Source organism: Anarrhichthys ocellatus, unplaced genomic scaffold (genome assembly GCF_004355925.1).
Source record: "Anarrhichthys ocellatus isolate YVR2014 unplaced genomic scaffold, GSC_Weel_1.0 scaffold11, whole genome shotgun sequence".
NCBI classification, from domain to species: domain Eukaryota; kingdom Metazoa; phylum Chordata; class Actinopteri; order Perciformes; family Anarhichadidae; genus Anarrhichthys; species Anarrhichthys ocellatus.
In genome coordinates, this window is record NW_022280041.1 from 6,599,769 (window position 1) to 6,626,158 (window position 26,390).

Sequence of the window (26,390 nt, forward strand, 5' to 3'; positions counted from 1 at the left end):
ACACACACACACACACACACACACACACACACACACACACACACACATACAGTCTGGGCCTTCGCAAAAATGCAATTTGGGATAGTCGTCTTCATCCCCCCTGCTTAATGCAGCGATACAATCAAAATGACAGAAGTGACAAATGTCCCAATCTTTGCATGAACGGGGAGCAAAACAAAACTTAATGAGGGTTGATTTGAGGCTGGCAGGTGTAATGGACAAGTTCAGATAACGGACATCACTTCTGAAATCCAGTTCAGCGAGATTCAATTTGCAACTGGACGATTCCCCCTGCGTGGTGAATTTGAAAGCAGTGAAATAAGACTAAATCAGTGCCACTGCTTGCGAATTGCCGAGACGCCTGTAGGCTGTAACGACACGAACACGGCCACTCTCAGCAGTCAATGGAGTCATCGCTGAACAGAACTCAACGATAGCCAAGGTTGATTAAATAGGTTTCCACCACCGCAAAAAGTTCCAGGCTGATTGAGTGTTTGTTTTCTCTTGCTAACTAAAGAGTTTTTTTTTGTGTTTTCAAGATCCGCAGGTATCTTGGGCACTCCTGTGGAGGCACTCCATCAGTAAAGTGGGACTATTACAGGAAGCTCATTGAATTGCAATGTGAACTTCAAGGCACGCAGAGCGTTTTTTTACTCCCAACTGCCTGATAATGTAGGTTATACAACTTCAAAATATCTGTCATAGTCATAGTATACAGTAGAAAATGCAAATACACAAGAACTTGTTAAAAAGATGTTGTCACACGGGTGAATATGGATGCAGATGCTTGAATAAGCTAGCGGAAAAGCACAGTCGCAAGCTCGCACACTGGCAGCCACACATCAACCAACATAAATTGACACTACCAGCCATCAAACAGGGCTTTAAAAACCACATGAATACTCAAAAAGGTATTTAACATTTCGACCAGCCACAGAGACATCACCATTTACATTCTATAACCACTATTAGACATCATCATCAATCTGCACCACGACAGCCCAGGGGATCCTTTGGCTGCAATGATCATGAAAACAGGAGGGTGATATATCTCCAAGGACGCCAGTCTATTTATTGGATTATTTATGAGTGAGTGAATTTATCTATGCATGTGTGTTTGAGAAGTGATGATAACCTCAAATGTGTTTCACCAGCTCTTGGTAAAAGGGAATGGCATTCATTTAAGTTTAATTGAAATCCGGCCGGTGGTGCTTAAAGTGCATATAGTAAAAGAGCCCGGAAGAGTACCTCATGGAAATCTGATCATGGAAATTCACTGCTCATATTGAGGTCAGGACAGGTCACCTTGCCCAGACTCAGATAAGCTAGTGGCTAAAAAGGGTGCGCAGACAGGCCTATTAAGATAAGGGAAATATTGTACTGGTCAGGACGGCTGATACAGGAGCGATTCTGAATGTGACACATTTTCTGCTGAGGGAGTTTGTTGCTTGAGCTGCCCAAAATGCAAACTGATTCAAGTCAGTGAACAGCACAGGGACAGGCGATGCATTAAATGTGCTGAATGCGGAATTCAAAGCATTACTATAGCAGCACACAACTATTTGCGATGTAAACATATAGTGGACTAATGGCGTCCTGAGCAGAGAAGTTGCTCTCCCGCTCTGTGTGTTGTAATCCGGGATCAGCTGTGCCAGTCTGTGTGCCCTGCTGGCTGGCTAACCGTGGAAGACACCCGTTAGCTCTGTTAGCACTGCTGCTGTTGTTAGCACGACAGCCGCCGCCATGTTGAGAGCCGTGTGGAGGCAATCAATCAATCACAAAAATGCTCAGAGTTTGGACCATATAGTAAGGAGTAAATACTTAGGACACCAGACTATATATTAGACTTTAAAGCATTTCAATCACAAATATCAGTGTCATCAACAACAAAAGTTTTTTTTCTGTTTTTCCTATTCTGCCGACTTCACGAGAATGCAACTACTGAGTTAACAGAATGGGACCACAAGCTACTAACATGTTTGAAAAGTTTATCTGTGAAATGCTAACATCATGTCGACATGTTGTCAGCAAACTGACTCGTTAATGTGGGGAACACAGCAATATCCATCTTTCTAGGTTTGCCATTTCGCTAACGTTAGCAACAGTGTGTTTTATCGCTTATGAACTTCATTTGAAGAGGCAAGATGCACTCTCTTCTAACCAAGACAAATATCCAGCTATCATTGTCCTCCACTTGTCCCCACTTTTTCAAATAATCATAATAAAAGTTCTATCACGTTCTTTTTTTACTCTGGGTAACATGACAGTACGGAGAGTATGGCTTGAGGAAATCGCCACCACAGCATGAGGTTAATTCAAAGTCACTAGGAGCCATGTCTGGAATGTAATTCTATACTGCCAGATGATCCCGTTGAGCCCACTGTTGAATTATTTTTTAACACGCAGCATGTTAAATACGCCCGCCAAAGACAATCCCACAAGAGGCAGAGAGATGGGAGTGGAAAAGAAGAAAGTGTCCTTGAGCAAACTTGTATATCTTTTCCATGAGATGAGCACAAAAAAAAAGGAAAAGCCAGCAGCAGACAGCAGCCACAGTCTGCAAGCACTATCGCCTTGGAGACAACACAAGGACAATTTGTTTTGCTTTGCCAGCTTCCCCATTCTCTCCAAAGGGATGAAGGGAGGAAAAAAAAAGCTCAAGAGCACCAACGAGGTTAAAAAAAAACGTTGGCATTCTCAGTGGGACTCATGAGTGACCTCACAGGCCGATTTGAATGTCTACGAAACTGTTGACCACGAAGAAGACATGGAAATATGACTGATTGGTGAATACTTCTCATGCACTTGAATGAATGAATTTCTCATTTCAATGTCCCCTTTACAAGTACTACCTCTTTGCAGTATTTTAAATAAAGAATATGGCCCTAGGATGTGTTTAGGTATTTCATGATACAGGTTTTAAGAATATAGTTTAATAAAATGGTCTAAAACCTCAAAAGGTAATTTAACTTCTGTATATTCCGGATTCAATGCATTTTGAAAGGCATTAGAGATGATTAAAAATGAAGAGTGCCAACATCCAGCTATCAGATATTCATGATTCTTAAGCTCGGGGGCTTAAAAATGTTCCTACACCTGATCAGGTGACCTTTTCATTCACACAAGACAGGAGCAAACTTCTATGGGCGCTGCAGCTTCCTCTCATTGAACCACCGACTCCACTCATCATTGACGCACCCTCTTTTAATGCACAAAATCCCCCCTCACTAAACGCATGGAGTCCGTTTCCACCGCACACCGAGCTTTGTGCTTCATTTCAAAGCATTCATTTCTAACTAATTAGCCCCTCTCTCTCTGTATCCCAGGGCTCGTGGCTTTCACAATTAGATAAGCACGCTCTACTTTGCTCCTGGAATAAAAAAAAAAAAAAAAAACTGCCATGCTACTATGAAATGAATCTGGTTTATATGACTTGCCATTTCCGCACAGACAGCGGGCTCGTGGGCTCTGGGAAACTTCTGCAGAGTCGAGATCAAAAGAGGTGCAAAAGGGCTTTTGGGGGGTAAAAATGAAACGAGCATCAGACAGTAAAGTCACTCCTCCAACCTTGTGCTGAACCCAATTACCTCCTAATTTTAGTATTCAAACCTTTATGCATGGTTACTTACTTCAGAAAATAGAGAAACTATTGGACAGTCTTAGTGGGATGTCACCCATTAGCTTCCTACTAGCCTGTTTAAAGCATGCTAAATGGGATTTCTGGGTGCTGGGACATGTATTTTTAGAGTGAACCGTACTAGAGTGTGGCTATTAGCGGAGCTCACAGAAATAAATTTCAACCATATACTTGTGTCATTTGTCTGTTTGATGTGAGAGTGCTGCTTCCACGTTAGTTAGTTCTTCTTTTTAGCAATAGGTAGCAAATAGAAAAAGTGGGTTATCTTATAATTATAGTTGACCAATAAATATAGTTACAAATTCGAGACTAACGTTAAAAAGGTGTGTCCAAATGTGACCCAAATCTTACAGGATGAAAGCAGAGAGAACTGGAGACAAAAACATATCCGAGGCTTTAATATGTAAACCAATGTGGTTTTGTTAATTCTCAGCCGTCAGCTAATTGAGCATTCATTTGTATAACATTTTATTTTTGATGACAAACATACAGAACATCATCTATTTAAGCCGTCTCGCAAAATCAGCGCTTCATGAGCTTGTGTGCCGAGGAGAATGGATGGCAATGACGTGACAAAAGTCCTGTCATTTAATGGAGTCTTTTGTGGCAGGACCACAAATCCATCAGAGAGTGCAACTGGGATGTGTGTGTGTGTGGGGGGGTGATAGCATGGTGGTGGCTGGGGTGTGCGGTAAATTATGCAGCCAGACATCCAGTAATGCTCCGATATCATCTGACATGATGAGAACCGTAATGGATGGGAGCTATGCATTGTTTGGCAATTAATTTCTCATTCCGAAGCTCTATTCCCGGGGACTTGAGAGGGCATCTGTGGAGGTCACACAGCCCTGGGAGAAAGGGTATGCCCAGGGCTGATATATATGCACACACGGACGTAGCCCCGGAGAGACACTCGCAGTGTTTGAGTGAAATGACAAGAGGAAAAGTGAGCAAAGCCTGCTAGCATATGCAATAGATTGAGGTACTGTGGGGTGGATTCACAAAACAGATGTGCAGTAAATACATGTAACGGCACAAAAACACAAGTGCCGTTTTTTTAATCCCTAATGTGCATGCATAGAAGCTCATCTGCATTTGCAAAATTAGATTTAGCTAATTAAGTTGTACTTATTTATTCATTCTATATATTCTAAAATAGTGTGAAAATCTCAATTAAAAACACATTATGCTAATATGTCATGCATCTACACATTTACTATTTATATATATCGTGTAACACTGTAATGGTTTATATTAAAATAACACAGTCCACCGAAACCCATATTTAGCCTCCATTAAAAAGCTAAATGGATGAATGTAGGGTTTTGTTTTTATTCTTAGAGCCAAAACTTGAGTCTCACAGGCTACTGACAAGGCACCACATCATCAAACCAGGGAAAGCAAGCGGAGGGAAGAGTAGTATGAGCACATGAGCAGAGGGGATTTCAGACTCACTGAGAGGGAAAGGAGCACTCCTTCAAAGTCTCATCCAATTGCCAAAACATAAAGTAAAGCTTTTCCAAAGACTCTCAACCAACAGTAGTATGGGCCAAATGGATCGGGCAAAGCTGTGTCGAAGGAACTCTGACACTGGTTATGAAAGAGGTGAAGATCCTACGGAGGCCTCCAATCAGATTTGTCTTGGCTGATTGGCCAAAATAAATCACTTTTGAGCTTGTGTGTCACCGAGCTTGTTAAATGTAATGTGGTAAATGTGTAAACGGGTTCCCATACACACACACACATTCAGGAGTAGAGTGGAGAAAGAGTAGCGTGGAGGAGAAGATTCCACACACTCCAGTACTCTAGTTGCACATTATTTTCTTCTGTTTGGGTGAAATCAATGCCAACTACCGGCTTAGTTCACACACTGCACAGCTGATTGGCGATGTGGGGATAGCTGAGGTGAAACACGTGCGTTTTAAACAAACAAATCAAAGAGAAACTGTGTGAAAACACACATGGTATTCTTTTTTTTTTACTCCACACACACACAAAAAAGGGGCGAAAAAGCACGTTTTGCTTATGTACAGAAGAAGTAAGTAAAAATGCACCTGTGTCTTATAATCCCCATTCACCCAAAATGTTCAAACCACACAAACGCTTTTTTTTTCTGCATAAGTGTGTCCCCCCCCGGTTTCTGTACATGTCAGGAGAGATGGATAGGTTGCTGGCCTTAATTGAGGGATTGCCTGCCACCCCTCAAACCACACAGGTGATCTGTATGTGATTTCCAGATGAAGGTAGAGCTGCCAAGGCCCATGATGGATGGCCAGCCAGGAGGAGGGACACCAGACAAACCCATGTGATGTATAATGGGGTCTCGCACAGAACGAACGGACATGCTGTGGACCACTTGAAACATGAGCTCGCCACCTCAAAGGTTTCATTCAAAATCCATATCCAGAAATATTACACAAGTAAGCTAAGATGAGCAAAACACAACAGCGTTAATATGGCAACAATGTTTATATTTTACAATATAGTAGAATGTATTCTCACATGCGGGAATATGGCTTTGAAACATTACAAGAGGCTCTTAAGCACCAACAAAGTGCCCCCTGTTGCCATGCAAAAAAAAATCTAAAGCTGCCTTACTAACAGGGCCCCATTGTGCTGCAGCATTAAAGGGTTTGCAAGACGATCGTGCATGTGTTTGTATGTGTGTACATGTGTTAGAAAAATCATTCCAGACTATAATCCTAAACCTTGCACTTTCCCCTCGAAGAGAATTGCCCTCTGCGGGAGGTGCACCAGGCATGTGTTCAGTGCGTAGCCCGCAAATAAGCATGTAGCCTACATTTCTAAGCCTCGACATCAAAAAGGGGATTCATGCAGCACGCAAAAGGCCGTTCACTAAGCAAGATATTTCTCCAAGCTTTGTCATCGACAAAGAAAAGGTCCGACGATGACCTAAGACAACTGCAGGGTTTCACTTGGATCCATACAGTAACGCGTCAAAATGTATCAACCACAAAGCAGCATGACAGGTACTGGGAGGCCAGTGCATAGGGAATGGAGCCAGAAGGGACAACAGTTTGTGCCTTTAAGAGCACACTGAGTCCCACTCAAGATTATCTCCACCAGCCTCTGCCAGCCAGCATTTACTGCTTAGACAGTCTTAATCAATTTAGCATGTGTCAGGCACTTCCGAACAGAGCCAAAGACGGGCTTGAGCTTCCAAAACATCAGCTGCTTCGGCATGGAGGCCGGGACACCACGTCTGCCGGCTTTCTCCAGGCCTAGCGGCGCTGGCACCGTGCCTTGGCCAGATGGCAACATGTGGCAAAAAATTACAGGAATGCCAGATGATGGCTGTATCTATGACACCAACTGAAGAGTCACTGAGACGTCGTCTCACTGGAATGTGAGCTAAAGGGAACATCTCAGAGATACTGACTGCTGTATTCTGTAAAAAGTCCTTTGAACGATAGAAATCATTGAAAATCAGGATTGCTCCACATAAACAGTAAATACATCGTTGTAAAGTATGTAAGGAGTCTATATAAATAATTTTGATGTAGCATGAGCAGCAAGGCTTGTACTAGTGCAGCAGCAGGTGTGTGAGACGGAGGGTAATTTTCTCATGTCGCTCGCCTTTGCAGTCCTGTCGAGTCCTGAGTGCAGCCAGCGCGCCTTCGTGCTCGCTGTGGCAGACAGCTCAGAGGTTATTCTGGTAAAGGTGAGGCCAGGTCCAGCAGTAATGTCTCCAGGAAAGTTAAAGGAAACAGTACTGCAGGGTTTTCTTTTGTTATTGGTAGCCTTTTTTTCCTTATGCTGAGGGAAGGTCCATTGTTTTCTTAATATCTGGATTCTATGAAGTCCTATGCATGTGCACATGTGTTTGTGACGTTTTCACATGTGTGTGGAAATCAAGAGAACGGATGGATGGTTTGCTGAGCACTGACACGCTTTCAGTAAGAAGCTGTTCAGCTGATGTACTGGTTTTGATGGAACAATTCAAAAGGTGACTGCCTGGTCAGTATCAATTATAACACTCGCTATCTCGACGATGATTTTCACAGCAACCTTTCCAATCAGAGGTGTGTTTGCAAGCCTCTGCGCGTCTCGCTAACAATCCACTAACTTTCCTCGGCGGAGGGGGACGACGGAGCGGAACCACACCGCGATGAAAGAGGGAGAACACTCTAAATGGCGGATCTGCAGAACTGGGGGACAATTACTTTCAGAAGATCGGCAACCTCGAGCCCACTACGGCCTTCGCAAATGAGTTTGCAAAATTTCCATTTACTAATAGGGAGATACTTTTTCTTTGTCTACTGGCTCTTCAACTATTGTATATGCTGTATATTTCTTTTATGTTTAAAAAAAAAAAAAAAAAAAGATCATAGAGCAATTTCCCAGTTGTCCTTGCACACTCTGCATTGAATGTGATCATGTGAAGTGGATTAATTAATGGTGGGAGAGCTTTTATATCTGCCTGTTAATAGTCTGTGCAGCACAGTCTTTATCACCAATTCAGTGGATTTAATTATCAATGGAGTTGTCATGGAAGCAATTTGGGCACAGATCATCCCTCCTTGAAAGAAATATTGTCTGTTGACTAGACTTCAGCAACTGCACAGATAAGCACAGGATTATGTTTTGGGAGTATTCTAAAAGTGGGAAAAATAAGTTTCTTTTTTTTTTTGTGTGATTAAGAAACAACTTTTTTCCTACCAAAGTATTGGGGGAGTACTAAATTATGATTTGCTGAAAGAGTTCAAATTCACAAACAATTAAACACAATATGATGCTTAGAAGTCCCCGGTACTGCTTTCTGTGCAGTTCCAGATATCATAACCCTGTCCCTGCCAACTGCCCTGTAGCAGGTGCAGTGCCCTGGCCCATGTGCTTGGGCATACGGTAGCGGGCTCAAGCTGTGGCCTGGCCATTTCTCTCCTGCTCTGTTGCCAACATGCCATGCTCTACTTGTATGGCAGGTCAGGCTTGCTCGTGGAGGGGGGAAATGAGCTCGTGTTAGAGCACACAATGAGACCTTTCTGGGAGAGTCAACACGCACAATGATCACCGACACTCAATTGTATTTGCAGCAAAAGGAAAGTACTACCTATAAGTGTGCTGGCTAAATTTAACAACGTTGCTTCAGGCAAAACTAGGAAAAGTTTTTTTGTTTTTTTGGTAAAAGATATGCGATTTTAAAATCCTTTGTGTCTCTTTCACTGCAGCCATTGTCGCTGTAAGTTTCTGTGACTGCTATTCCCAGTTTTCCTCCATCACACATTCTTCCATGTGATCCATGCACACTCTCACTGGAGTAGCGTGTAAATGCCTCAAACATTATGAATCAGCAGTGTACGGACTCATCCGTGTGCGGTGAAGTGCTCTACACTGACGCTGAATTAACCAATTCCGTGGTAACTATCCTACAATCTCATAATTAGGCGCCTAGTGAGACAATTGTGTGAAAAATGAGTACAGCTAAAAAAATAAATAAATAAATACTCGCACCAGAATAAGTCTGCATTCTCTTTTGTTGTATTTGGTTTGGGAGTTGATCAAATGAAATCGTTTACAGTCCATTCAATCACTCCTTCATTTCTTATCAGGCAGTTTATCTGACATTTATATTTGTTCTTTGCCTCCATCCATCCACTTAATGCAACATTTCACTATCTATATTCATGCAGCAGCCTCTTCACTGGGCAGCTCATTCTGCACAACGGCAGCCAGACACACAACATCTCAGTCTAATGCTGAGGATTTTGCATTTGCATGTGAACTAGCGGCGTGTGCGGCGGTGTACATATGTGTGCTCATTGTGTGTCGCTGCTAAAAAAAGTGACGGATAATTATTTAATACAGAAAGCACATTACAACATCATTTCACTCTCCTTAACTACAACAAATTATGTTACGAGTAAGCTGTGTATCATCAAAACCAAACCCTGTAAGCATGGTCACTGAATGAATGAATATATTACGGGGAGTGTTGAAGCAGGACTCCGTGTATTAACAAAAAAAAAAGAGTTGGGGTAGAGCAGCAGCCAGCGAAGGAAAATAAATGAAACTGGCAAGCGGCAGGTAGAGAAAGCTCCAGAGGAGAAAGCAGAGGTAGGGACTTCACACTCAAATAACTTGTGACATTTTTGACTCGAGCTGTTGATGAGATAGCGCAAAGAATTATCATGGTGTGTCAAAACAGGTTTTTTTTTTCCCAGTTTCATGCTTCACAACAAGCACCAATTTATAAAAAGAACAATGGAGGGGAGGAATTAAACTTTTCAAAAGAGTTTTAGGAACTCTTATGTGAGCGGTTGTTCCTCTGCAAAGGCAACAGCTATAGAGTGAGGATACAATGTTAGCTTGTGGCTGAAATACAACATGTGAACTACTTACAGTGTTAAACACCCAATGTGGTACAGACATCAAGAAAACAGTTTTGTGAATGACAAATATTTTCCTCCTTTCATGTAAATGCCAACTATGGTTTTATACTAATAACTTCTAATGTATCTACATAATCTCTCTCAGGTTAACTTTATTCCACTTCGGCAATAAGTATAACTACAGAGGTGACACGTCGAGCAGCATTCCATAACGCCAATTATCGCAAAAGCTTGTCATGCCAAGCTGTTCTCTGTATCCCAAAATGTACAAACGTGTGGAGCAAACCGAATGACATGCTGATTGTCTTCGAGCCTTGTAATTAACGAGGCTAAACATGTAGTTTGTTCTACCTATCTATCGTACTGTTCTATCTCGTCTTCTCTCAGCTATGTTTTTTTGTCTTAATTTGTACTTTCTTTTGTTTATACCCCAGTTTTATTCTTGCTTTTTGCCTTTTTAGCTTTCTATAGTTACATTGCCTTGTATCCTGCTTTTGCTTTTGCTTTGGATTCATACAGCACAATGCCTGCTGGTGATGTCAGCTGTATTCTTTTTGAGGGTCTACGTTCATCCCCATGGGGAAGGAATTTGCACAATAATTGACCACGTAGATTTAGATAGTATTTGATACGGTTAGGTGGAAACGTGGTTGATGTCGAGGAAAGGTCAGCGGATCACAAAGTATATCAAAAATTCATTCACTCAATTCCATATAATAATCATGACAATGTGGCCAGTATTTTTTTTTCTTAATATCTTCTGCTGAACCAAATGTAAGGATGGCTAGATGTACCAATGTCATTATCTGACTGCAGAAATTAAAGTAATTTAAATGTGAGCTCTGTTCCAGAATGTATGTGTAAAAAACACAAGAATAATAAATTGATCTTACCGAGTCTGTTGTCCAACGCTCCAAAGTCCAGAGAGTACTTCACGACGTGGTAATTGTTCCAAACGTACAGCAGGTTGTCCCTGGGATTGTAATCCACTGCAGCGATGTACTGATAGGAGTTGGGGAAAGGGATGTCGAAAGAGCCATCTTTGCTTAGCTCTGTGTTGTAGATGTAGTCGATCTTGTTTCCCGTTGCCTCATTGTCATCGTCCTCATACACCGACTTCACCACATACAAGATTCCACAGATCATAAAGGCGTTGGATGCCGAGCGCTTGTCGTAAGCTGTGTCCCAGGTCCCCTCAACGCGTAACGTGTAAGGATTGAGCTGGCTGATGACAATCCGCCCGTTGTTTTGCTCGGTGGCATAAATCACCCAAAGGCCATTTTCGTCCACAGCCAAGTCAATGTCCGACTTCCCTCCCCAGCGGTATGGAGATGTGTCATGGTAGTTGGCATTAGCGATGATGGCCTCGCCGCTCTTGATGCGAGTTCGCAGGTCAAACTTGACAATGTTGCGTGTGCGCTCCTTGTTGAAGAACAGCGCCCCGTCATACACCACGAAGCCCGTTCCGTCCACACGATGTGGGAGTTTGTAGGTTGTTGTCGGCCTTCCGGCGATAAAGTCTTCTTTGGAGGAATATTCGGTCAGTGTGTCAGTGCGGTAGGGTGTCCAGGGCATATAGTAAATCTTATCGGAGGCTTGGAGAGGGTCTTTGCACCAGGCTCCTGACTGGTGGTCCGATTCAAAGAGGTGCTCACTCTGGTACACCCTGCGCAGAAGCCCTGGGCACAGGAATACTGAGGAGCCAAAATAGGGGAAAGACAAGTACAGAGTTACATTGGCAGGTATTATCCATCAATGACTTAAAACAGCAACTGGACGCAAATACATTGAGGTTGAAGTCTTCTCCACTGTGAAGGACCGAGATATTGAGTCACACTCTCTTCATTAGTGTCGGGATGATTCGATTAAATGCGGAACAGATTACAGACTGTAAATGTTGTGACATGAAAATAAAAGTTAAACAGGAAAGTTAGTCTCTAGGCCTTGAGGCAATTAGTTTATATAGTTTAATACCACTGAAGGAACAGACTTGTGGGTTAGGGGTGAACAGAGTAAATGAGGGTTATTTCTTCTGACTTAATGTAGAGCAGAAACAAGGCAGACGATGATGATAAACTTACCACGGACGGACCGACTCTCCCACATGCACTTACACACGTTACCGTTTGTTGGTTTCTCTTTACAAAGTGGCTTTTCAGTACGTGTCTACTGAATTACATATAATTGCAACAGAAAAAAACACTCTTTTCTTTCATTGTGACACTTTTTAATAGATAGTATAAAACAAACCCAAAGTTAAAAGAGTTGGATAAATAGCTACGCCTTAATTATTGGCTGAGGCGGCCCTTTAGGAGATAGAAAAGAAAAAAAACACAAATACAGTAGTTACATCATCAATATAATAATTGCCTGTCCATTATTTCCCCCCAACATGACATTTTTAGTCTGCAGCAGGATTTACAATATCACACAGTAAACGAATTAAACGTGAACTGGTTTGTACACAAATCGGATAAAGCCAGCCCAAGAATATACTGCTGGAGCAGGTCAATAGTGGAAACCGTTTGCAAAAAGCTAATTTCAGTTGATTATGGATAATCTTGGACTGAGGCAATTAGAATTTTATGTCAGGATTACATTGAGTACGTTAAAAGACTCATCTTAAAACTACAACATAAGAACAAATAATTACAAACACATTAGATATGTCTTCAGTATATTCACTCAAAAAAAGATTATTCATAAAAAAAAAGAGACAAACTGGCCAATGTCTGATAGAAAGAAAGAAAGGATTTGCACAGTGCAATTTTCCCTTTTTCCACGGCTTTGGGCCCTACGGTACATCACACATATAAAAACAAAGTGTGTGTCAAGGCTCCTTTCACTGTAATGGGCCAGGAGCCTGACAACGCTGACAGGTTCTCGCCGCAGATCCGTCGGGAGGTAAAAAAGCTGCACACTCCGAGGGGAAGAAGGAGAAGGACACAGCGAACACGGAGGCTTCTCTCCCTTGTAATCTCTTCAGATTAAACATGTTGTCTACCTGCAGGTGAAAAATGTGGCGAGAGATGCGTCCTGTTGACACAACGCCTTGGCACACACACATCTCAGCGGTTGCTCCACTAAATGCTAAGAGGGCCGTTTCTGCGTGTTGAAAAAGGAGGAGATGTGCTGGGGTACAGGGTCAGAGAAGGTAAACTTTGTACCGACAGCACTGTGAAATATGCTTTTTAACGACGTAAGCATGGAGGAGTGAAATGTATTAGAGAAGTGATACAAAAGCAATCATGGCTTTCATAGGGAATAAAACTGTTACCTTAGCAGCAACAGACGTCTCCATGAAATGTTTTGAACCCCCCTTTCAGCTTCATTGCTCATTCTCTTTGCCACAGATTTCAGTGTTATGTCATTAATTCATGACTACTATGAGACTTCAAATTGATTGCACCAGCTATTAAAGCGGAACTCTTGACTCCTGTTTAACGATTCCGTTTCCAACTTTGACTTAAATCCAGCTTTGTATAGTTAACGCCTGACAAAGGACACTATTCCAACTCATGCAGGAAGATAACACTACAAACACAATGCTCCTGGGGCACGAGTAAAGATTTAGTATATGTTCTGCAGCATCATGTGGGGCTGATAAAATAATAATGTGACGATGCTGTGATCCGTCTCCAGTATTGACGAGTAAGTCCCTGAAGGTTATAGCCATCATCATGTTAGAGCTATAATCAAAAATGCTGACAGCTTATTGGACAAACTATTGATCACCCTGTATAGCCGTCTCCTTTAATAGTATGCAGCTGATAAAGCAGAGCTGGAATAATCTTCTTTTATAAAAGGGAATAAAAACACACCCCCGGGTTATGGGATTTCACTGGAGAGCAGGTCTGTAATTACCTCACCCTAAAGAATTATCATATATGTGGCATATACAGTATGTCAATCTGTGTTACTGTTGATGAACGAGGAAGGAAGGTGCAGTGCGATAGTAACTGTTTTGGATGCTGCAGCTTGGTACAAAGACTAAATGAGAGAAAGCATTTAGCTAATTAGGTATTTTTTCTAACACCGTCTCACTGATCAATCAAATTTCCCCATGAATGGCATGTTTAACCTCTCCAATGAACCGCACAATGAACACAAACCCACACCTGCTTTAGCGCCCCGTCACCCAAAAACAAATAATAAAAAGCAAGCCTACGCCCAAATGAAAGTGCAGATGAAAAAGAAAAGTTGTTGGCATTTAGTTACCTTTTTGTTCCACTTCTATTTTTAGGCATGAAGGGAAGAGAGAGAGAGAGAAAGAAAAAAAAAAAAGAACAGATTAATGATGTGATAACCTGGGAAAAGTCTTTATTTTGTAACAGTCACACAACAGCTTAAGAAGAGCACGGGGTTAGTGGAAGAAACACACAAAACATTCAACCAGAAGCTTTTAGGAAAGAGAAACAAACACCGCGTCACACATGAGCCTGTTGGGGAAAAAAAGACAGATTAATCAGGTCTTAAATTGTACGAGATGTTTTTTGGGGCTTTTTTTTTTTTTTTTGCAGTGATGGCTGTGGGATGGGAATGTGTAAAACAGATGTACTTTTTTGTACATTCATCAAATCACTCAACTTTGTGACCACTTACAAGCAAGCTTATGAGTCCAGGGTACAACTGCGAGAAAAAAAAGCACCGAACATGCAAAGTTGAGTAGCCTACATTTCACACGACACACAGCTGCAGTTTTAAAACTGATAACCTGTCACTTAAATGATGGGATATTGTCAATGCTGAAAACAGTTAAAATGTCTGCATTTTTTTTGTCCATTTGGGGGCTTAACATGTTACCAAACTGTTGATGTTGACACTGGACAAAGCTGTTCACGATGGTCACCTGCTTTAAAAATACAGTAAGCACACATGTACGTATATATTTTAAATGTACACAATGCTGCACTGTACTATACTGCTTTTTGAAAGATACGCAGCTCTCGTGGTGTAATGGACCACTATGATCCATCCGTACGTAAATGAATGTGGGTCGAAGGTAAATTATCACGTTATCACGATGTGTTCACGTGTAGTTTTTGTGAGAACTTTTAATACACACAGTTGTTTGAAGGAGATGTTTTCGCAGCAGCATAAATATATATTAGAGTAGAAATGATGGCCTGTTTACACTGGCTCTAAGCAGCTTATAATACATCATTAAAACCACGAATGACAACATTTGTTTTAATCAATAACAATCTTTTTATTACAATCATTAGAGTTGTGCGTTTTTATGAAGAAAAAAACACTACAACTCACTATAACAAAGTAAAAGGATAACATTTAGAATGTTTAATAGTTTACACTGATTTCAGTGTATAATAACTGCTATAATCAAACAAAACTAATAAGGGATCTATATCTGCCAGTATTGATCGTCAAGGATTAGCAATTAGTATCTGCGGTAAAAAAAGGGATCAGTGATCTTGATAAGTTATGTTTGCTCCCTTTTTTTCTTTTGTGCTGGTCTGATCCGTGACACGATCCGAACCGTTAGTTTTTATGATCCGTTGCACTACCACTCAGCTCTAATCGCTGCAGGTGTAAGTGGAATGCAAAAGCCGTTTTGATTCTACAGGCTCAACAAGTATTCTGTGAGCCTGTTGAAGAAGTGCTGTGGCTGTAACGTCTTTATTTTCAACACACTATATATGTATTGCTTCCTCTTGTGGACCAGCTTTTTTATGTCAGGCATTGGCATTTGGCCGGTCCTGTCCCTTCCCCTCCTGTAATCCCGGTTCTAATAAGAGAGGATTAACCTCTGTTACCAGGGCTTACAAGAGTCCTCTACTCCAAATGGAGAGTGCCAGTGAGTGAGGTATGGAGGTCAGTGGATAGGGGTGGGTGGGGTACAATTTGAAAGATGTGAAAGTTATTAGAGGAGAACAATATTAATGCAAGGTGGCGAGCTAATGAAAAGCAGCAAGTGAGGTGAAGCTGTGTCAGGCGAGGGAAAGAGCAAAAAGAGAGAAAAATAATGGGGGAGGGGGAGAGGCTTTCCAAAAGTCGTCTGTGTTGGTCAGATCATAAAATTGTACACTGGTACAGCACTGCACCTCATCAACAGCAAACACTCCAGCTGTCATAGAAACACAATAAGTCCATACAGAGCCTGTGCAACAATAGCTCTGGGCTACATCTGAATCACTATTACCGGCAACTCAAATTTGCCAATAACTCGGAACTACACGTGGACCCCCATCGATCAAATCAAAGTAAATAGCCAATCGAAGCCTCTTCACCTCCCGTGAGCAATGGCCACACAACAGGGGCCACCGGGAGGCCGGCATTTCTGATTGAGCGATAGCTTACAGTGGTGAGGGGAGAGGAGGGTAATGATCTATAGGAAAAGGCATTAAGCGGCGGGGATGTGAGAGTTGGTATACGACGCAATTGCCGTGGGAGATGGTGTGAGAAGGAGTAAAGGATGCGGATGAAATACCCGACAAGGAAATACGCCGCTCCCGGGGGCTACTGTACAGTATGCGGGCCCTGCCGCTTGACCAGAAAATGCTGCCTGGATGCAGGCAAGGTCACCCCTCGGATCACTCAAACCAATTTGTTCATGTCGCGTCCACTCGTGTTTCACTGCAAATACAGTGCAGGCAGAGATATACCTGCGATGCTGGCCCCGAACGTCCAGACTTACGGCAGGAAAAGCAGAGTGTGACGGAGAATTGATTCATTTGAGAAGCTTCTTTACTCTGCCCCACCGCCCCCATTGTGACCGTAATGCGATTTTGGTCACGGCTGTCATTGAGTCGCTAAAAAGCACTTAGCTCTCTCTCATCCTCTCATCCCATCCCTTTCTCTGCCTTCTCCTTGTATTTCTCTCTGCATCCTCACTGATGGTCTAAGAAGAGTGAAACTATTAAATACATGCAAAAATATACAAATCCAAGAAATAAAAAGGTCCTTTTGGAGGTACCGTCACCTCTATGAAAGGGTTACGTCCTCCTCCATCACACAAAACAGTGAGTACCTTATTCATAGGCTCTACATGATGAATGAGCCTTTATCTGCACTTCTGTTCCAAAACACTTGACAAAGCCTTGTTCTGATATTTTAGGACACAGCATTTAATAGGTTATACACAGCACACGGTCTCACATGTCCCTAGGTGCTTCTGATTCTATACACAATCTGTTTCATAATAGCGAAGGGCAACAACAAGAGCTTTTCACCTAAGGTCTGTTCAGCAGAGACCACTTGAGGGTATATACGGTAAAACAATTAATAGAGATGCTCCAGTGAATTGTGTGAGGATGATGTTAAAGGTAATCGCATCACTCGCACAAACCTTAAAACAGTGAGTGAGGTAACGAGCTCATTATTTGAAACAAAGATGACTAGTATTGAGTGGCCATGCATCATTAGCATCAATCTAGAAGCAGAAATGACATTGAGCAATTTTGTAAAAAGTAAAATAGAAATAGGCTACACGTACTTCCATGATAGGACCTGGGTGCTGCACCCAGGTTGGAGTTTAAGGGTGGACAGGCCCTGCAAGCTCTTTACATTTCAGCAACTTCAGTGTGACTTCATTTACTGCTTGAACTTATAATTTAAGAACGTAACGAAAGTGACAAAGGAAAATAGCTCATCATTCGGCTGTTAACAAGGGTCTGGCACATTTCCCTAGAGATAAAAAAAGGACCAGCTTTAAAGCTTTAATCACCCTCCCTCCGATGCCAAAGCAAACCGGAAGGAGGAAATGTCATCATTGGAAATGAGAGAAGACAATCCCCTTAAATTGTACAGATCAACGGGGCTCGCCATTTGACCAAGTCCTGTTATTGTGCATTAATTATCTAGGATAGATTTGCCAACACCCGGCTTCACAAAATTGCACACAGGCACACCTGGAAGTAGCCAAGTGCACTCTCTCTTATCTTTTGGCCAGTGAGAAGCAGTTTGGGGTTAAGTGCAAGGCTCTAAGACGCCTCAATTCTACTCACTATCACGATATAGATTTATCTGGAGATCAGTCGAGGGATAGAAAACTGCTGCCCACGCAGATGTAGACACAGCCAATCACCACTAATGAATAGGTGATTTAATATTCAAATTATTTGTTTAAATTGTGTTCTATTTGTCTTTTCTTTTATGTTTTTTTTTATTTTTGGGTTAGTTATGGAAAACAACCAATCAAATAAGTGTTCTACCAGGCCATAGTTAAAGTGAACGCATTGCTTGGACAGGTTGGGGACAATCCTGGCAAAACGATAACTCACTAAACTGTGCGCATGCAGCTTGTTACAGTCTGGCTGCTGCATGGTTTACCATGCCAGACGCATAAAGCTGGGAAAGGCAACATGGCTGATGCTGCAGCTTACCTAATTGTTCAAGCTGTCGAAGCCAAATGTAATAAAGCAAACCTACTCTTGAAAATAATACGTTTCTTTCACAGTTATAAAATTCCCATTTCAATCAAAAACTACAACAAAACGTGTTTGCATGTAATTCATGCTTTAACAGTGTAGATGCTATAGGCAGGCAATGCTGGAGCAGCCTGCTGTTCAGCCCTACCATACCCTATATACTGTAAGTCAATTATAGTACCACTCTATAAAGCAGTCCATACGGTATTTGCTCAGATAATGAATAATTTCAAATATCATTTGCTCCTGGGAAGTTGCTCTGCATACGTATTGCAGTCTCCGCTCTGCTTAAGACACACGCTGAGCGGCTAACAACGGGGACCCTGAGCGACTGAGAGTCCCGACCCCATCATGTGAGCGGCAGCTGTATGGATTTCCATTTAAATAATTAATGCTTCCCAATTTCACACTAATGGTTGAGAGGTATCAGAATGGTATCATTAGCCACTAATAGAGATTCATGGTGGAATGGCTGCAATATTTTTTGTAATATTCCCCCCCCCCCCTCTCTTTTTTCCATTCCCTCTCTCTCATCGAAGGAGATGCAGAGTGCAGACCCCTTAACTCCATCCCATCAGCTTTTTAATTAATGACACAAATTACGGGGCCTTGAATAGCATGTGCCTAAGGATAGGGGAGGACACGCAGGCCACCATCTCTCTTTCTCTAGATTCTCTCTTTATCTCCCTCAGTCGGTGCTCATGAGTCTCCCACACCACCATTACAGGTTCCATTTCTCAACACCCGTCTTTTTCTTTCAACTACTTGTCTGCTCTCTTTGTGCCTCTTTCTCGTACCTGTTCAATCTCCTCCCTCGTGTCTCCGTTCGGTCTCCATCGCTTTCTCTCTCCCTCCTACTGGGAAACTGCAATGCTACCTTATAACCTTGACAATGCAGGATGCCGCGCGTGTGTGTTGTGTTTGTGTGCTTGTACTTCTGTCTGTGTGCATGCATGTGTGTTTGTCTCACTTTGAGGGACAGGTGCAAGGACTTGGCGCTCATCCAACCTGCTACCCACGTAGGGCAGAACAACAGGGGGAGAGGAGGCAAGTGCAGCCGAGGCAAAACAAAATTAAATAGAGTTTTTGTGGAACATGGCGGTAACTGGAGCAGAAATAACCTAATAGCACCTCCTGAAATATTTCATGATTTTCAAGGACCTTGAAATTATGGAACAGAACAGAGGGATGGGGGGAGGGAGGGAGAGAGAGAGAGAGATAATTGTTGGAGTGGAAGAGAAAGAAAACAGGATGTTTAGCCTGGTGTGTGGCTGGACACGGTGGAACATCAGTCAACAACGAAATAAAGAAAAGACGAGGAAATAGAATAAGAGCTTTGATTAGTATGGTGATCATTAAAAGGAGAGACCCCCCCCCGAAGAGACCGATCTCTAATTAGTGCTATATCCTCGACACTTGGCAACCCAATAATTCTTTCAGACATGTGTGCCTGAGTGTGTGGGTTGGCTCTTGAAGGAAACACAGATAAAAAGCTTTGCTTGTGTTATATAAATGGAAGTGTTTATGAACACTTCCAGAAGCTTGTTCAGCGAGCAAAGAGCATGTATTCCGATGTGTTGGGGCGTGTACATATTTTGTCTATCCGGGGAAAAAAAGGCCCAGGATGATCCTGCATGTAACGTTGTATTAAGCAAAAAGAGCAGCCGGCACAAAACAAGAGGCTGATAGATTACACCAGTTTATTTAGCTATTATAGGGGAAAACAGTTTCCGCATGTCCAGATTCACCCCTATCACACCACCATTTATCCACATTGGTAATCACAGCCTCCCTGTGCAATTATATCGCCTCTCAACTGGGAAAATTATTTATTTTTATATAGGACCATTGTTAATCCAGCCACGAAACTGCCATTTTTCTAATTATTTCAACTCACCACACTTTTACGATGAAAATATAAACATCATGTCGTAGATATACAGCTGGTGTGTTATTCATTAATATGTCTTATTAAATCAGGGAGTTAACCTTATATTTTCCGTGTGACAATAGTATTGTTTATCAACTTGCCATATGAATGGTATAATAAGAATATGAACATATTGTGTTACTTTGGTTACACATATATTGTATTTTATACACATATATTTGCCGTATCATGATACATAACTGAAATGAAATCTGCTCTAGCCCACATGGCTGCTCTGTAAGCCACATGTTGTGCATTCTCTTTTGAGGAAAACAAAAAATCAGTTATCAGAAATGTATATGTTATATAGTTTTGGTGTCTAAATTGCAGCCCTGTAGCAATAACATCACCATTCAATCATAGGTGGACGGTGGGCAGCCTGCTCCACAAGACAGCAAGAGCCGGAACAAGCAACAACCTACATTAACTCTCTAGCTAATGCCTCCTTCTTGTCTAGAAACAAACGGATGTCTTGCCCTGCACCACTGTGGAAAACGGCACTGTTAATAGTCAGCACATTAAAGTGCTTTAATACGTGAAAACCTCTGACGATCGGTCAGTTTAGATGTTGATGTGGTCCCTATTCTTTAATATCACTTCTGACAAAACCCTGTCTGTCATTGGCTTGTAGGCTACAGTTGTCCCTGCAGTACACGAGCCTGGTAGCTAAACAGTCAATCAAGCACAAACACTGACACACCCCTCAGAGGCTTGAGGGAAAAGAGCATTTCTTATACATCTCCCAAGACTGCAAAAAAATATATATATAAATGAATGTGATTTCCGTTGGACGATAACATGTAAAGACAGGGTGTTTCTGCAAAGCACAGATTAAAACCAATGTGCTGCGACGAGATCAATCTCTGCAAATTCAGGCCACGACACCGGCGTGAATCCAGTGTGTGAAATATATGACAGAAAGTCATCGTCATCAGAGCTTGCTGTGTGGGCTGGGGAGTGGTCAGCTGTCACTGAGCGATGTGATGGCATTACAGCCCCCCCCCCCTTCACACATGGGAAGAAGAGGAGCTGGTCGCTCAGGTGGGGAGAAGAAAAGAAAGCTGTCCGAACAAGCAGGCTAATGCTCACTGGCATTTCGGCAGGGAGTTAAGGAAGGGTGTGGTCGTGTGATGTATCTGCTGTCACACTGTTGCCTCCCACACTAGACCTGATGAACGTGGATTGGAGAGAGCTCAAGGGCAAAAAAAAAGCCACTGCACTTCCATACAATCTGCTTAGTAGATTTACCGATATCACATCGAGTGATCTACTCTTGAAGAAGCTTACAATTGGTGCAAGATTATCCAAGACAAAGAGAGAACTGCCTGGGTGCTAGGAAGACTGCTGATGGCGTTTGAATACTGAGCGACTATCAAAGGCCAGCTGCATTTGAACATCAGATTAGACGTGATTCCTGTTAATAATCTAAAATCCTTACAATGTGTGGAGACACTAAAACAAAGGGTGACCCTGACGTAGACACGTAACTAACCGCGTGGTCCACACTGCGGCCGTGAAGTCGCCCAGGTGGTGTTTACCTTAGGTGTGACCACTACATAATGGGCTCTGTAATCACACCACAGTCTGTCCGAGCTGCATTGCACGTGATAGCCATGTGCAGAGCATCAATTTCATGGTTTCACCTGCCAACACAGAAGGACAGAGATTGGTAGCAGGTGCTGAGTCGGACATGCCAAAACAATCTACTCCATTATTCAGTGAGCCCCCCCCCCCCCCCCCCTCTGTACTTGTTAGCTGTGTTATTATTAGCTAAATTAATTTAAAAACAATTAGGTGAGTTGGAAATAAAAGAACTCGCCAAATTACATGGCAAGTTTCTATGAAGTGTGAGCTCCGGATTATACCGCTCCGTTCGAATCAGAGAACTGATTGCATGATTATATGTCCTGGCTTAGCTTCCAACGTGTGAGCCATATCTGACAGGGCTGAGCTGGATCCCACTGTGAAGAGACAGGATTTTACATTGTCCTTATTAGCTACAAACAGTGGGGGGAACTAGTGGCTTACGTATAGCAACATACTGCCAGCAGGTTTTCTTCCTTTGTTCTCCCACTCTCATCTTGTCTGTGTCTTTCACGTTGCCTCCACCTCGTCTGCCGTGCATACTGAAGTGTCCATGTTGAAAAGTGAAAGGATCAAAAGCGGTTCCCCTGACAGGACGTGTCATTATCCAGGAGCTAATGTTTCTGGGACGAGGGGTTTGACCGCCAATATGCCATGAAACCACACTGAAAGGTACATCTCACTCCGGTGCTACCGGGAGATGGCTGATGGCCGGGAGAAGGACAAGAAAGGTAACGGCAAGCTGTCAACAACAGAACGAGCCCTTTAACGGACAAAGCAGGTCTTGAATACGTTTTTTTTTTCCCTTTGACAAGTCCAGAGTGTGAGGGGCCACAGAGGAGATGTAAGTGCTTCATTACTGCTAATGACGAACACCGGGTAGGTAGGAGGCAGACACAGTTGCATTGACCTCTTACGAGCCTCGACCTTTGGGAGGAGCTACGCGGAGGGAAAGACGGTGAAAGCGAGCGAGAGATGTATTAATAAGGCACTAAGAGAATAGACACGCATCTCTCCACTGAACGGCGGAAAGTCAAGGTGAGGGGGGCGGGGCAGAGGCAGATGTTCACCGTTGGAGCAAAGTCATGTTTATGAGTCATCATAAAGGGTCAGCGCGTCACTTCTGCCTGAAGGCTAGCCTTACTAATCTGTAAAGTGCATGGGGGAGCATGCACAAACTGCACTCGTACAACAAAGACGGAGACCTCTGGCAGATGAAGGAGTTTACATGCCTCCATCACGATGACAGGGTCAAATATAAGCTCATTATTATGTCTTTAGTACTTTGATTTTCATCCAGTAAGATGTATCGTTGTATTTCTTTATTGTCTTACCTTTCTATTAGTGCTATTTTTTTTATATCAAATAATTATTCAGCTCAAATGAAAGTATGATGGAATGCTCCGACACTGCCACACAGCACGGGCAAACACCGGCACTCTGAGTAGGAATTGTTGTAAGAAAAAAAAAAAAAAAAAAAGGTTTCTCATTACAAGTGATGGAGCGGACCAAATCGCAAATTAATAAAATCAATATTGTATCTGCGCCATGTGTCCATCGATTTAGCACACTCCTCTGCCATTATTAACGGTGGATCTGATTGTGCAATCTCGCCTGGCTTATAAAGATATGGAGAGGAGCGCGGTAATTTATCCCTAAAAGAAAAGAAGCTCCACGAGTAGAATACAGATAAAAGCCGCCAGTGAAGGTGCTAAAGAAGAGAGGAGGAGAGCAGTTGAGGGAACAGAGGGAGCAAATAAACAGAAGGGGAAGGCAAAGCAGAGCACTTAAAGGACAAAATGGAAGTGAGAGTGAGGGAGACTTGAAAGAAACAGAGTATTAGGACAGAGAGGGAGAGCTTGTCAGAGGAATATAGAGTCAAGACTGGAGACATGGGTGGCTGCTTCCCTTATTAGACACTCAAATCCGTCAGTCTGTCTCAGGAACTTGGTAAAGAGACAATTGCGCTGTAATGTAAGCTGCTTTTTCTTTTATAGATTTCAGTATGAGATATCCATTGACCTAGAGGTGCATGATTTATTATGCAAGACATTGTAGCACAAATTGAATCTGGCCACAAAACAAAAAGAACCGTCTCTGAGCTCGGCACATTCCAGCAAAAAAGGATTGGCTCATTTTGGAGGCAAGGAGGGAGTGAGTCCACTGGGCTGTCACAGATGAATTGCATTCACAAGCTGCAATAAAATATGTTTCAAAATCCGTCTCCAGTGACTGTTTGTGATTACACTTTGCTTTCCTGCTCAATATACAAATAAACGCCTACATGACTTCTGCATTGCCAGCAGAATTTTTGTTATCCTTCAATTGGTCCTGGACACAATCCATAGTTACGCCAGACAAGGTGCCCCCCGTTTACCTTCCTGGCGTGCCCCTAATAGGCAGCCCCGAACAACATAGCTGCCAGAATCAGTATGGGCAGAATGTTCCATGTTTCAACTCGGCTTTTGTTAAGGAAGTTGAGTTAATCAATAAAACAAAAAGGTGGAAGGCGAGTAGTTTAGGCAGACAACTGGCTGTGGTTCCCATGGGGTGTCATGTAACTTCTATTTGAGAGGACCGCTGTAACACAATGTGTCACAGAGATCAGGATTTTTTACATGCTGTCATAATGCGTGACTATGTCCTTAATATGAATGCAGTTTACGTCCATGTCATCACCTAATCATTTTATCCTATTAGAAATGTGTGCAAATACACATTATTAGCATATTAATCCTTGATTTATGGTCAAATATGTGAGGTCACAGGGAGCTTAACCTTAGACCACCAAAACAAAAAAGGTCCCTTCAGGCTGAAGATATCACATTCACACAAAGTGTGTACAAGCAACGTTTGTGTGTGAATACTGACAGGAACTCAGAGTTGCACAAAAACTAGACGGTTGATTACATTTTGTGTTTCTGTCCGTCGCAGCTTCAGTTTGGGTCAGTGTTGCACATGGACACCTCAAAAAAGACACCGACGCTGGGTGGCTGGGATAGAGAAATGTGCATATTGAAAACAGTCGGGTACAAAAGAGCCATCTGCCAGCTCTGGATCACAGGTAGAATCAGGCGGACTAGTGAGGGAGCCATGTAAGGACATCAAATGTTAAAAAGATGGTTTTGATCAGATTTAGCTTGAACCCAGCAGCTAACTGTGACCAAATATTTCCATTTCCAGATCAGCACTTTATACAGGACGGCAAAAAATAGGTCAGGATTCTGGCAGGCATAATTACTGTGGCTTTGGTCTTCCATTGCAAAAGGTCATTATAACACAATACCTCAGGTCATATGGCAATGTCCACGCCGCTTCCTCTGGCCTCACCTGGACTTCCTCTCTGTGTGCTCATCCTGTCACCCCCATGCTGATCCCTCCCCTTTCCCTGCCCAAATGTTTCCACTCAAGTTATGTAGCGCTCGACAGCGTGTCTCACCTGCTGCACTAATTAAATCTTCTTTATTCACTCACTTTCCAGAGACGCTGCACTCGTCTGAACATTAACCGGCGTCCACTGAGCTGAACTGAACCGAAAACAACAAGTATGTTTCATTTCGATGAAAGTCACACAGCCTTTATAGCTGCTATGATAACAGAGACATGACATGATTCCTCAAAGATATTGCAGCACTGTGAACTGGGGCAGCTGATGGGAAGGCACTGACAAGCACCATCTGAAAACGAAATGAAGCTAATGCTTCCCTCGACTGATTACATTAGCAGGTTCTTTTTTCTCCCTTTTTTTAGTATGTTGTTGACAACATACTTCCCATCGGTCTCAAATCATTTGCCTGTTGTATCACTTTTAAACTCTATCTGCAGTGTATGCCTCGGATCTGCCTTTTTTTTAATATCAATAAATTAGACAATCAATATCCCAGAGAGGACGTCACTTGTAAATAAATTGACCGTAAGCTGGCAAGATGTCGACATAATTGACGTTATGCATGATGAAGAAAATGATGAATGTGTTAATCTCCGGTCAGTTTGAATAAAGACTTTAACATTGGATAATCAGACTAAATATTCCTCTACACGGATATACTGAATGCTTTTTTTCCACATGTAAACAACACTGTCAATTATACTTTCAGCACTAAAACACGGCGTTATGCTTTTTGGGTTCCAGGATTCATCACTTGTCTTCACATCGACCGATGCATCTTAAATGTGCTTCGCTGAACCGGATGACACATTCAAGATATTTTTGAACATTAAGACCATTACTCGCGTGCATGTTAATAGGGTTGTTGATGAGCCGTCGCTATTACGAGGAAATGAGCATGGCTAAGAGCGTGATAGAGGTGCTGAAGAGTGTGAGGGAATTAAGGAATACATACTGTAGGGTACACATTCATATTGGACCTCCAGATATTTGTAGGTTCCTGGGCAAGGGTCAGGAAATACATCTGGTCCAGCCACAACAGCACACTGGGTCCGGTTATTACATCTGAAAACAGAGAGAAGAGCAATAATAGCAACATCAGACAATCTTGCCC

The 26,390-nt window shown here is 42.5% G+C and overlaps 1 protein-coding gene across 21 annotated transcripts in view; it reads right to left on the reverse strand.

Annotated features, from left to right (window-relative positions):
* LOC116385337 (adhesion G protein-coupled receptor L3) overlaps positions 1–26,390 on the reverse strand; it is a 188,225-nt gene that overhangs the window by 63,452 nt on the left and 98,383 nt on the right. For 9 of the 21 annotated variants that reach the window (XM_031850686.1, XM_031850685.1, XM_031850695.1 and 6 more), the window contains 3 exons: positions 26,232–26,341; positions 14,206–14,220; positions 10,881–11,690 (listed from right to left, as the gene is read on the reverse strand). In XM_031850686.1, the coding sequence (XP_031706546.1) occupies positions 10,881–11,690; positions 14,206–14,220; positions 26,232–26,341 (935 nt within the window). The remainder of the gene's footprint in view (positions 1–10,880; positions 11,691–14,205; positions 14,221–26,231; positions 26,342–26,390) is intronic. The other 12 variants (XM_031850700.1, XM_031850701.1, XM_031850697.1 and 9 more) reach the window with 2 other exon arrangements.